Source organism: Anomalospiza imberbis, chromosome 7 (assembly GCF_031753505.1).
Source record: "Anomalospiza imberbis isolate Cuckoo-Finch-1a 21T00152 chromosome 7, ASM3175350v1, whole genome shotgun sequence".
Classification (NCBI taxonomy): domain Eukaryota; kingdom Metazoa; phylum Chordata; class Aves; order Passeriformes; family Viduidae; genus Anomalospiza; species Anomalospiza imberbis.
Window position 1 is genome coordinate 16,497,935 of NC_089687.1, and position 14,289 is coordinate 16,512,223.

At 36.3% G+C, this 14,289-nt stretch overlaps 1 protein-coding gene across 3 annotated transcripts in view; it reads right to left on the reverse strand.

The window, feature by feature from the left end:
• Window positions 1-4,439: 4,439 nt before the first annotated feature.
• The window catches only part of ITGB6 (integrin subunit beta 6), a 29,156-nt gene continuing 19,306 nt past the window's right edge, over window positions 4,440-14,289 (reverse strand). For all 3 annotated transcript variants that reach the window (XM_068195644.1, XM_068195643.1, XM_068195645.1), the window contains 4 exons: window positions 12,431-12,528; window positions 7,850-7,969; window positions 6,091-6,257; window positions 4,440-4,738 (listed from right to left, as the gene is read on the reverse strand). In XM_068195644.1, coding sequence (XP_068051745.1) covers window positions 4,637-4,738; window positions 6,091-6,257; window positions 7,850-7,969; window positions 12,431-12,528 — 487 coding nt within the window. In that variant the 3' untranslated portion in view covers window positions 4,440-4,636. The remainder of the gene's footprint in view (window positions 4,739-6,090; window positions 6,258-7,849; window positions 7,970-12,430; window positions 12,529-14,289) is intronic.

The following is a 14,289-nucleotide window of genomic DNA, read 5'->3' on the forward strand; positions in this document are numbered from 1 at the left end:
TTGCAAAGATTTGCCATCAAAAGAATGCCTAATGTGTTCCCAAAATAAAAGTATTAATATCACACTCTAGATTTACTAGAAGACTCTGAACAACTCAGGAAGAACAGACAACCACTAACAAAGTACTATCAGTCTAGTTGGAAAAAAACTTGACTGGGTGTAACACTCGGAACAAATATATATGCTTGCAGAAATTCTAGGGCAGAATGTTTGCTCTCAGTGCTGACATGATTTCACAGGTTGGAAGAGGGTGTGCCTTTGCACCTTGTACAGTCCTTCCCATAAGAGATGATCATGTTTTCTCAGCTGTGCTTACATGCTCCAAAATTAGACTCCAAAATCCCACAGCTAATATAAAATATTTACTGTGTTCATTAGAAAATATATGCATGGGGAAACCCAAAGAAATTTTACTTTGCCTCTTTCTTTAGCCAATTTCTTCTCAGGTGAAATAATCCTTGTGTTAGATACCTTATTTTGTATTCAATAAAAATGGATAGACAGATTATTTTGTTGTTGTTGTTATCTGCAATATTTTGCTTTCTGGTAAATCAGATATAAAGTCTGTCTCATATGTGAGGATTTATGAATGAACATTTAAGAAAGGACAAAAGAGAAAATATGCACTTTGCTGTGCATTTCCAAAAAGATATTGCTGCTGTTACCCTTACAGAATCGGGGGATCTTTAGCTTTAAGTAACTTGTGCAATTTAGGAATCTGTATGAAATAATCATAGAATGGTTTGGGCTGGAAGAGAACTTAAAGATCATCTAGTTCTAAAGAAAGAAAGAATGACATATGTCATCAATCAGCATTCCAGAAATAGGCTGCTCGCAACATTCATCCATTAAGTCATTTCCTTGAAAAAGTAAAAGGATCACAAATGAAAAAAATCTAGACATTAAATTTCATGTGCTGTCTTTTAGAGTGGGGAGGAAAATAATTTCTAAGGTATGATAAAGGATGAAAAATTTGCTAAGATTTGTGAAATCATGTGAAAACAGTGATAACAACACAGGCTTAAATGGAAAATGAAGAATGAACAAAAAAAAAGCCTTATAAAATGATTCAATTTTACAGTCTTTATTCAAGGTCAAGTAACTCCTTTTTTACACAAACAAGTTGAATGATTTACTGGTTCCTTTCAAATAGATGAAGCTAAAAATTGTCTCTTTTTATTTTTAGATTGTGTGTGATAAGTCTTGGGGGCAATAACTCTGTTATACACACTGCAAAACAAACTTGAACTTCTACATAAAGGCAGATGAGGCATGGAGAGTATTGCACTTGATACCCAAATCTTGTATCCCAGACTCATTACCCACTAGTTACATTGCAAAACAAACTTGAATGCAATCTGGACATTTACAGTACAAATTATCATGCACCTTTTATTAATCAAATGAAAAATTATCCATGTAACATACATTACTGAAATTACTATTCTATAGAGTGTATGAGATGTACAAATACCAGAAAATTGCTGACAAATATTCTTTTATTCAATTTAACTCATTAGTGAATAGAAGTATTACTATTAAAAATGTTTTGGCCAATCTCAAGGTCCAGCCTCAGGTCAAAACAGTGTTTGTGAAAACAGCAGAAAGACTTTTTCATCCCACTTACCACACACAAATTCACTTAAAGCTTGGTGGAGAAAAAAAAATTAAAAAGAAAAAAATATGAACTTTGATAAAAATTCTACAAGATGAAAACGATATAGTTAATAAAAAGGGATGAATACCACTCTTGTTTCTAGGGTGAATGCCAAGTAATATCTTCAAAGTTCTTGAAATCTGGGAGTTTAGTCAAAATTTATTATCTAAATTAGTGCTGTTAAAGGATGGCTCATATTTATGAGTCGAGTTATTTGATATCCCTCAATTATAGAAACCTTCCTCACCAAGTCCTTCTATTTTCTCTCTTCTGATGAATTCTTAATTGTTTGAGTGATTTCCATCCTGATAACATGGAAGGTGCACAGGAAATTTATAGTACAGTCAGCCACAGCAGGGAAATAGCAAATCATCCTGCCTGGCTCCTGTACATCTTTGATAATTCAGAGAGAGGTTGTTAGGAGGAGCAATTGGACTGTAAACATAACAAATTGGATCACTGATGATCAGAAGACACAAGTGATAGGAAGAGGGTGAAAAGGTTTGTGAAATGAGATCTCCTCTAGGAGCAGGGAATGTAAGCACCAAGCATTTGATATGAAAAGCAAACATTGCTTTGTTATTAACATTTGAAGGCTGAGATATGTTGGAATATTGAAATGGGCAGCCTACAAGAGAAAGGCTTTCAACTCTAATATTGAGCAGCAAAATCAGATCTCAGAAACAGAACTTAAAAGGCATTTAATAAACAGTATAGATGTGTATTACTTGAAAACTAATAAAAATATTTTTATTAATTGAAAAGTAATAAAAATATTTTAATTTCTTTCAGAGAAAGTTTATAAAATGATGACTTCTACATGAGAAACAAAAGAGTAACAGATAACCTACATGGGTGAAATCCAGATTTCCCTAGGCCCTTAGGCAATCCTCACCCGAGTGGAATCTGAGCAGATTCAGGGGCCAGCTTTGTATGCCACGAGTTTATCCATGTGCCAGGGAAACAGGATTTGGTCCCACGTGTAACTTGAACTGACATCTGTGGGAGTCCAGGGGTTGGAAGGGCCACAGATGTGAGCCTTTATCTGTGCAGTTTCCACTATGAGATATGCAGGAATACCAGAACACAGATGCGAATCTGCTCCAGTTTAGTCACAGCCATCATTTCCATAGCACTGCTATAATATTGGTGGTTCTAGCATCACCTTCTTTCCAAAGGCATCTGATACTATTTCTTTTTGCACAGATATAAGTTCTAATTCACTAATAGACAGTATTAACCAGTTTGTTTAAACAAAACAATCTTTGTAAACCAAAACTAATAGTTTCACTGAAACTAGATCCACGTCTGTAGCCATTGACTCCAATAGGCTTTGGATCAGGCCCTAAAACAGGCATGGGTCAGAGCTAGCTCATATACCAGTCTCAATTCCAGAAATTGTGGAGGATATGGAGACTGAAGTTGCACAGACTTGGTAAATACTTATTACAAAATGGACATCAACTTTTTCAGATCAAATACATTCAGATCAATAATTTTTCAGATCAAACTCCTGATTTACCTTAGAGAATGTATGTGATCATTTTTAACAGTGCCAAAGTACCTTTGATTTCTAAGTCTTCATTTCTAAGTATCTTCATATGTACATTTTGACCATCTGTTTCAGAGTAGCAAAAAATGCAGCTGAAAAGTTATATTAAAAAAAGTTCATTATTGTTACCTTAAAGTAGCCCAATGTTGTAATTTTTCTATGCCAGCATGTTAGTTGCTTTTATACTTCCTTTTTCAAGTGCTATGCATACTATCAGATTAAATTTAAAAATTGAAATTCATTTGTAATTAGCTAAAATGGAGATTTAAAATTCCTCATTAACATAATGGAAATGAATATTAAGTGAAATCTTTTTGTTGTTTAGTTTGAGGGGAAAAAATCCAAACCAAACCCAAAACCAAACAACCCAGCCCTAAAGAAGTGAATATGTTGTTATGCACAAGAATAAGCAGTTTGGCTGTTGGGCATTGAAAGAACCTCACAACTATGGACATATCAACAAAAAAGTACTGTCTTTGTGTGTGGTGATAAACCTTTTATGTGAACATTCCTGCATGAAAAGGGCTCCGGAGCCACTTTGTGTGATGGCCCAGCATGTGAGGTATATTGTGAGCACCCAAATAATTTACAGGATGTAAAATGGAGTTCTGCTAATCCTCTGGTTTAAAAGTGTGTCTACTGGGGTCTCTAATTTACAAATATTTATCTTTTTCTCTGTATCCTTTTTACTAGAATTTGAAAGGGAAAAAAAAAAAAAGGCAGTCTGTGTCTGGAGCAGAAAACAACTGCAAGTGAATAAGGCTTGATTGGCTTGATTTAACTTTCCCTGAGATAATCCCAGGGCCTAGGTCCTTAAAGAACAACAAGGAAAAGAAACAGAGAAATAGGACAAGAAAGAAGAATTAGAGAAGAAATGTTTCTGTATAGCTTACATTTACAGAAGACAGGCAATATCACCACTTTTTTCTGGTGAGAACTATTCAGTCACATAGTTGATAATGAGAAAGCTCGATCCTCAGTAGTTGAAACTGCATTCATGGAAAAAACAAAATGTTTTCTAAATTTAAACTAGCCCACCAAATAGACTGGTGCAAATTCATTCCTAAACACTAATTCATGGGATTGTGTATATGGACAAAGTAGTATGAAGTTCACTGTATATATCTAATTTAACAAAAAATAAGCTTACATGGTAATTTAGTATCCTCAGTATTAAAGACAAAATTATTTTTCATGTCATTGTTTTAAGATGGGGGCCGTAACTATAAAGGGTCGTTTAAACAAATATTTCTACTAACCCTTACTACTAATATGTTATCTGTATTTGTCCCAACACAAGATATATATTCTCTAACAGAATGGTTATACCACTGCAACTTGTAAACAGATATCACATAATCAGCTGAGAAGAAACAAGTTTAGATTTAGATTTCCTGCCAGTAAAACAGTTTGTAGTGTTGGAGGTGCTAATAGAAATCTGCAGCCATGGGTCTTTTATGCATATCTTGGTTCTTGTAAGTCACATTTTTAAAAGTGGTTGTTGAGCCTCTGTACAGTGGATTTGTTTCCTAAAAACAAACAAACAAACAAACAAACAAACAAACAAACAAAAACCCAAACAAAAACATATTAAATGGGAGTCACACAATGTTTGTATAGAAGTAATATATCTTTGAGGACTTTAGAATAGCTTTTGGTAGCTCACTTGTGTTCCAAGCCACTGAAATTCAGACTGATTTGAATTCAGGCAGCACAAACCAGCCTGGGCTCAGGAACACGCTTTCCTTCACATCAGCCTGCCAGATTAAAGTAATGCACATCATCAAACAATACCTCATGAAATGTGTCCCACAAAATTTGTGTATCAGATCTGGCAGTTAGACGATTACAAAACCACAGAGAGTGTCTCAGCAGTCAGGTGTGACTTGCCATGGTGCTCTTGTCACATACAGTACCTACTGTGTGCTGGGAGAAGGGCAAGTCTCACCTGAGATTTTCATCCTGGACTCTCAGCAATCACTTCCTATACTTTCCTCTTGTGACAGAAAAGAAAATTAAAATGCTTCTATCAACTGTATATATCCAACTTCCCTTCCATTTTAGCATACCTTGCTGTCCTGAAGGATCAAGAAAGCATTCTCAGGTGGCCTTGCCTGTAAGTTAGTGAATTTTCCCAGGTCAAAAGCTGAAAGGCTGACAGTGCCCTTTATTGGAAAAAGTTGCAATCACAGGACTTTGTAGGAGAGTGGAGTCGTGTGAGCACATTGTCTGTCCTCCTGACACCCGCCACAAATGCTTACTCAACATGCTTTTTTTGAAAAGATTCTCAGAAGCCCTAAAGCTTTTGCAAAAGGGCAAAAAAAGTGAAGGGCAGAAAAGAAAGAAGAAAAGGGAACATGTGGTGTCAGCTTACATTAGGTGCCCAGAGCCATGGATAGAAAACAAGGCCTGGATTTCTCTGTCCTTTCCTTTACATTTGGGACAGTTCCATTCACTCCTGCTCAGTGGGAGTGGGCTTGGATCATGACAGAGGCCAGGAACAACCTCCCTTTCCTAAGCAGCTCTGTTTCTGGGCAGAGGGATAATCATGGATATCACCTTGGATAATCATACAGGCAGACAACAGCACTGTTAGGATTAATATGAGACTGGCTACTAATTAACAACTATTAATAAAAAAACCCAGTTATCTACACATTCTTAGATGTGGAAGAAATTAAACTGGAAGATGAAACACTAGATAATTTTCATCCATTAAAGAAACATTATTTTACTTCATAGAATACTAGATGTGGCAAAAACCCACCAGCAAAATCTATCCATTTAAAAGAACAAATTCAAGACCCAGAATTTTAGAGGCAGTTGTGCATCATGTAACCAAACTAAATAACCTTGTATAAAATCAATGTATTTCACATACCGTTTGCCATTTAACTTTTGATTTTTCTGCTTCAAATTTGGCCACCTCTTTTCGGTCTTGAAGTGACACCAGTAATTTCCATATACAAAGTAAAACAATGCCAATGAGAAGAATAGCAAGGGTGACACCCACCACTATCATTGGGATATTTGGATGCTGTGCACAGTCTGTGGAAACAAAACCAGTTATGACCGTGGATAACCAATCAATACATTTTAGGCAATTAAAAACAGTCAAGAGTTGTGCTGAGATTCTCATTTGCCATGAGCTGGGCACGCCTTTTCCTTCAATCTCATGTTATTTTTCTCCAGCTAGCTTCCTAAAGGGTTTGTGAAACCAGCTGAAAAATATTGCATTAAAATGTTTTAAAAATTATTTGCTAACTTTTTCCACTGCTCTTTTACCATGACAACTAGCAGCTGCTGGATATAGACACAGATTCTGAAGAGAAAAGTCAAAAATTTGATTTCAGATCTGTTTCAATATAATTATAAAAAACAGGGCTGAGTTGACAAAATTATGAATTTCACAATGTTATGGCTGGAGCTCTAGTTCAATGGACTGATATTCTGTGGGTTGCAGAAGGAAAGATTCTAGTGAGATCTATGTCAGGGTAAAGTCACTAATGATATTGATAAAATAGAGAAAACTGCATTTCTCTCATGAAAACAATGAGGGAAAAAATTCCATCAGATTTGTTGAAAATGTTGGACTGGGCAACTGGAAGGAATTTTGCATTACAGGTTCTGCAATAAATTTTACAATAAAATATTTCAGAGAGTCAGAATTAAAACTGAAATTTTTGCTTCACCAAAACCCAAAGAAGTTTGATTGTTTTAATATTAGAGAGTATTGTCTATGAAAGTTGGTGAACACTAGTATTTTACAAAATTTTCTGCTGAACCATGGTTTTAGAACATTAAAAAATTCATTTCAGTCTGGCTGGTCTTACATGATTGCATTTTACGTTCTGTTTTTGCTTGATGGCCTTAGTTAACTAATTCTGAGGGGCCCTGCTTTGAGCACCAGGCTGGTGCTCTGGCTACTGGTGCCGTATTGACTTCAGTTCCATGAGTGAAATTGTATTTCTTGAGAATTTCTTAAGGTCTCATCCCAGTTCACATTTTAAGGTCCAGGAGCAGAGCAGCAGATGACAGTGAAACTGGTTATTGTAGTGTTGTGGGAGGGCCATTACAGAGAGGTCAATGAACTATAGAGGACAGTGAAAAGAAGATATTTCTTTTCTTTTTTTTTTTTTTTTTTTTGTCAACTCTACTTAAAATGGATAATAAAGTATTGAATAAAGATAAAATCTTATCTTTAAATCCATGAATCTTAGGGATTGAGGGGTGTAGTTTAAGAGGTGTGCTTCTTTAGCACTACCTTTGTTACAAGCACCTCTGTATATATAATTTCAAAGTGAATTATAGTTTTATCACATAATGCAAATGATGTTTCGTATCATCTTCTTTTGTTTTGTATCTTCTTTGAACTGCACAAGCTGTTGAAAAAATTATCTTATTCTTACAGCCCAAGGATCATTCTGCCCATTTTTCATGAAAGGCCAAGTATTTATGTCACCAGTGCATTAAATAAGTACTTGAGGAGCTCTTTGACTGGGCAGAGAAGAGCTACAAACACAAGGAGGAGATGTGCTGCTTCAAAGAGCTCTGTTTCTAGATGGCTAACCTTGACTGCAGTTTTAAATCAGATTTCACCTACGAAAACCAATATTATATAATATAATAAAACTGCTTACCTTTCCGTTCTATGCTGTGAATGACTGTCCTTCCCTGTTCATCCACAGCAAGTAGAAATGTGGTTATACATTCATTTTCCCCCTGAAAAGAGCAGGAAATGGATTTATCTTCTGAATAATCTGCAGAGGGAAGGAAAAAATAATTCATCAGATCAAATGAAATTTAAACTTTAATACCCAGAGAGACTGCTGGCATCATGTTTGTCACAGCCTTGTCTGCAGATGGTAAAGAGTGAAAGACAAAAGCAAAAATACTGTCAGAATTTCTACTAAATTTAATGGCTTTTCTTCCATTCCCAATTTTGTTTAGTTTCTGATTTTTCACTTACATTTCCAAAGAACTGATCCAGATGTTGTCAATCTGCACTGACCATCTAGTGCACCTTGTTACTTTAGTGTACTGTGAATTTCAATGAATTGGAAGTGCTCCCAAAACTCTTAACTGGCAGCTGTTTGGAAATGTAATAGCCCAAATGATGGGACAAAGTAACCAGTGGAACAAAGTTATGTTCCTTTGGTTTGCAGCTACTCCTGCCACCTGTAGATCATGTTTCAGAAGTAGATATGCATACATCAAGCAGTGTGGGTGCTGTTAAAAGGGCTGCCATTCATTTCCTCAAAGGTCACTGTGTGTCCAATACTGTTACAAGAGTAAATAAAGATAAATAACAGAAAACTGCCATGCTGAGATTTTTGTAACAGGATTCCGGATGAAGCAAATAAAGTGACCTGAGATGACAGTCTGACCCCATTTATTCATCCCTCCACTTACTGTTAATTGCAGAAAAATTTAATCCATTTTTTCCTTCCAGGTTATTCCTAACTGGGGAGCTGAGAAAAAATGCACTCAAAGGAAACAGAGAGACAGAAGGAAGCTGACTTTGAGGGACAATATAAAGCAAATAAGCAATCAAAAAGTGAGAGTACAAGTGCAGAGCCAGAAATGTCAACATAATATTTTACAGAGGAAAATATACTTTGTACCTGTGTGCAATAATACCTCTGGGGCTGAATGTTTATGTTTCCATATAGTCCATGATTTGAGATATCACTGGAAATCTAGGTATGCTTTTCAATATATTTTAGTCAAACTTCAGAGGATTTATTTTTTAGAAAAAAGAAAAACATTTCTTTAAAATAATTGTCACTGACCATTATTTTCTACCCATTCAAAACACTTAATGAAATTTCATAAGCAATTGTGCTAAAAATCTTGAAGTCCTCAAAATTTAATATGAAGAGTAATTGAATAGAAATCAGACAATAACAGAGCATTTTAAAGAAATCTACACTACATTGAAAAAAACCATGCTTGCTCCATTTTTTCTTCCCTGTATTGTTTATTATGATAAGATTTGGTCTTACAGAAAATACTATTAAACACCATAGAAAATATGGAACTATTCACTACCCTCCAGTCCTTTTCTCTTCTGTTATAAAAAAAGAACCCTAGCTGGTTGGATTTTAATGGAAACCTGCTTTTGATTTGAGCCTTGTGTTTAACCTCTTGCTGGCCCTTGGTGGCAGCACCTTGTGTTATCTACCAAGGGGACAGGCAACCTAGAGCAGCTGATTTAACAAGATTTGATTCTGTTAGAAGGGCCATGAACTGCAGACGTACGGCTCTTGTTGGCACGTCACAGTTCCAGTAACACTGTCAAAAGTTTTGCAATGTTTGTACTTTCCCAACTTTTTAAGCAAGCAGACTCAAAATACTAACTTGCTTACCAAGAGGAAAAAATAGGATAAGGATAGTTGTTAGCTATCCTGAAAACGGAGAAAAACTTGCAAGCATGTACCAAATATCATCCAGAAGGCAGTAACTGCACATAGATTAGTTATTTTTACATGGTAATTTTTTGTTTAATGTCATAATTTGAAAGCAAGGGGAGCAGAATACTGATTATGTGCAATGATGTAGAAATGAAAGCAAAAATGCCAGTTCAAGCTATTCAGAATCCAGGTTATGGTTAGCATTTTTATTTCTCTGATGTTATTTTTAGAAGGAGGGATCACTAAAGAGAGACTACTGCATATGTTATTTGCAGTTCATCAGCATAAAAATTTGCCTAGGTAGGTAAATTCTTGTAATTTACATCTGTGTAATTTTCTGCATTCTGCAGTGAATTGTCACACTCTTCTGCAGCCTAATTCTGGTAATTTAAATTGTATTTGAAATAACTGGAGTCACACTGGAGGAGAAATCAGTTAACAGTGGCAAGCAGAAGACTCAAAGCATGAAAGACTGTTTCCTAGCAGATACATTTATTAAAGATTCAACAACAAAAATGTTGACTGTAAATTTAAACGTCATTATGTCCTTTTGTGTTTGCCTTTTGCTCAACAAAATGCTTTTTTTCAGCAGAGTTCACCTCACTCTGACTCATAACAGAGCAGTGCTGACATAGAGGTTTATTCAGCCTCCAGTACCCACTTTGCTGCTGCACTGGGAATTTGTGAGGTGTCAGCACTATGGGGTAGGAAAAACTTGGGTTCTCCAAGGAAAGTATAACTGTCCCTGCTGGGCTTGTGGCAGGAGCAGTCTGGTGCCCTGTGGCTGGGGTGCTGGCAGTAGCCTAATTTAAATGTTCAAGTATTAGGAGTGAATGAAAATAGAAGTTTGGAAATGGTGCCTGCTGTGGAGATAAGCCCAGCAGACGTGAAGCCATCAGCACCTGCAGAGCTGCTGGACACCCCATGCCCTGGCAGATCCCTGGGCTGACCTGACCTGCTGCTGGGGAGCAGGAGAAACCCCTGGCAAACCCAGAACCAAAGAAGGGAGGTGAAAGGCACGACTCAGGGCACTCCCAGGAAACAGGAAAATGTACAGCCCACGCTTTTTTGTTGCTTCACACTTCCAGTCATTGTGTTGCAACATCCATGTGCAAAAGAGAAACAAAATTTTTGAAGAGCTAATGTTTTATTTAACTTAGAGCTTTTACTTTTTTCTTCCCCCAAAAGCCTTGAAGCATTAAAGAAATTAAAATATAAACCAGAAAAAAGTATACTACCCCATGAAGTTGCTCAATAATCTGTCTTAAATATTATGTGGTGTGCTAGTTATACCACTTTTAGATTGGTGGGTTTTGTTCAGATAATAGTTTTTATTCTATGATTCTATTTTAGCTACTATTTTAAAGGTTATTTTTTTTTCTTTCAGGACTTCTTGATGAGGCTACCCAAGCATTTCACATGAAACAGTTTGCAACAGCTGCTTTTTTTTTCTTTTTTTGAGGCATCTGGATGTGAACATGAAGGTTGCAGTAACTGCTGCAACTGAATTTTAAATCTAAAGAAGTAGCTGACTTTAACTGCTGTAAATAAATTTTAAATCTAAAGAGGTCCCAAGCACAAGACATGAAAAAAAGGAAATATGCAGAAATAGGAGATGATATTGTCATGATCATATTCCTGTGACCTCTGTATATGAGCAGAACTGTATAAAAGGTTGTCTCTGCTCTTGATTAGCATTCACTATATTTAAAAGTGTAATATTTTTTATATTCCTAGCTACAAATATCTTCCATCTTACAAAAGCAACCTGAAGACTTTACTAACTGAAGAGATACAAGTGCTTATATGACTTTTAAGCCTGTAAAGATATTTTTATATTTATAAATTTATACTGAAGTATTGCCATCAAAAACAAAAGGTACAACCTTGCTGGAAGGATGTACATCAGTGACATTTCTGCATTCACACAGCTCTGGATAAGCTTCCAAGAGCTTGCAGACACAAACCTTAGACATGCACACATGGATGAGTGAGGATTCATCCTCATTCTTACATTTATCTTACTTGATGCTTATGGTATATCTGTGATGTGGATATAACGAGCCTATGTCCTGCTTTACTTAACAATTGCCTGTGCCATAGGGCTAGGACTAGCATTGCCACTAGAATAAATACAGGCTGCCTGCTGAACAGGCACCTTCCTTTAAAGGAAAAAAAAAATGCACATTTTTGATTTAAAGGTTTGTTTTGGTTCTTTTTGATTGTGGTGGGGTTTGTTGGGTTTTTTCCTGATAGTACTATTTTACTCAAGATCAATTCCTATTCCAGAAATTTCCATTGATGCAGAGCACTTTTGAATTAAAGCAAACAGCTGAAAGATGTTCTTGACCTTTTAGAATACAAGAAATGTCTTTGCCACTGGTTAAAGGGCTGTGTTTAGTCACCAGCTGTAATCAAGAATCTGCCTAAGGACTGGAGTCAGGTTTTGCATTTCTAAGGCTGAAGAAGCCCTGCGGGAACTCATGGTACAGGCATACCTTAAACTCAGGAACTTTCATCTATCAGTGATTTGCAGGAACTTGTATCTATGAAATTCTATACTTTCCTGCATAAATTACTTCAAAAATAGGCATGATCCAATGAGTTAATTACCTGGAAGGGTTATACCAGCCCTGTTCTGCATTTCCTACTTGCCTCAGAAGAGCCATAGACAGACAGTAATTCCCCTATCACCCATAATATAATTCCACAGCAGAAAAACAAGGGTACTTTCAAATATAAAATTACTGAAAGTGGAACCTCCTGCTAATCACTCACACAGAAGAAAGGAAGATTGAATATACCAACCCTTTGCCATGCTGACAGTTGCATCAACCAATTTGCATTTTTCACTGCAATCTCCCAGTGACTTGTCATCAGAAGCCAAGTGACATTCCACACAGCTCCTGTGGAAAATAATTCAGCAGCTCATCAATCTCTGCCTGCCACAAAGCAACATTACAAAAGCCAGTATGTATGCATCTGCATTTTAAAAAGAAGCTAAATAAAAGGTCTTCTGCAATAGATACAGTTCTCAGGAATATGATAGGTACTGCCACAAAAAAAAAAAAAAAAAAAATCCTAACAAAACCAAAGAAGAAAAAAACCCTACCTGAATAAAGGTATTGTGGATAAGCTCTGTCTTGTCCTCTATTCTCTCCCAGTTTGTTAGCTACCAGACAGAACCCCAGGCAACATTATTCATGTAGGTCTATCAGACATATGGTTACTCACATGTAACATTCCTCTTCAAAAATTAAAAAAATAAATATTCTGAACACTAAATAATCTCACACTGCATACCAGATGAAGGAATTCCTATCAGATGAACAATATCTGAAATTGACTTCAAAGAGGTCAAGCTGAGGCACCTATGAATTTGCCTTTGTTGCAAGTCTATTGAATAATGCATTAAAACTTTCCAGGTGTCTCACCAGTTGTCTCTTGACTATGGTTACTTGTCTCAGGAATTACTTAGATCCTATTTATACTAATGAAACTTACAGAATAATTATTTTTTATTCAGTGGTGGAATGATTGAAATACTATGTAAAAATCAGAGTCTAGACCAATTCCTTTAGAAATGTCCCTGTAAATTCAATGAGGATTTTAATAAATCCAGGGTTTATGAATGGAAAATAAAACAACAAACAGAATTCATACATGAACATTTCTGATGGAAAATGTGTTTGCTAATTTTTCACAGATAGCTTCAGCCAAATTGAGTGTCTGAGACTCTGAGAAGCAGCCTGAAGGACTGACTTCATTAAAAAAAAAAAAAGAGAAAAAAAGGAGAGAAGAAGAGAGGAGAGAAGAGGAGAGGAAAAAGGAGAGGAAAAAGGAGAACTTAAACAAAACATTAAAAAAAAAACCAAACCCTGGCTATCTCCTGTTGCATTGAGTTACATATATCCATGGGAATAAGTTGGGGCTGCTGAGTTTATCTTCAGGGGGTGGAGGTGACCTTATCCCTTGCTCTAGAAATGGTGAATAGTAAAAGTGAGTGGGTAATGGGATAGCCTCTATCTCATGGAGATAAATTCAGTGCTGATGGTGGTTTTGTCATATTCACCATGTTTCTCATGCTACACTATTTTTCTCAGCTGCCTTGCCATTGATCTCTAACCCCTCTGACCTGGTCTTTCAGCTCCCTCAGTTACCCTCCCAGGTATTCCCAGTGCTCTTTCTCTCTTGGCTTTTTGTGCCCTGAGTTTCAGCAAGGGAAGACACTGAAACAGAAAGAAAAGATCCAACACTGCATACAATATACATGTTTAAATGGGTTAATGTAATGCCTATTATGTAACTTTATATTTCTTATTCTTTGCCAAATTGGGCAGAGCAAAGCAGCAGCATTGTCCTTTTTGTTTAGAGCAGTTGCATGCAGAAATTCTCTTTGAACATACTGAGAGGCCCAGTTTTCTTAGGGCAAATTTAGCACTAACAGAAAGAGATTGATGAATTAATCACACCATAGAATCGCTTTTCACTCGGATACACTGTAGACTGCAATGACAGGTATGAAAATACAGTATTGGAGAGAAATGGGTCTCAACTCTGAATAGGGAGACAAGACATCATCATGAACCAAGCAACCTAAACTGCTCAGCACAGCACTCAGAAAGCAAAGCCAGGGTCATTAATAACGTGTGTTCTGTGAAGTCTAG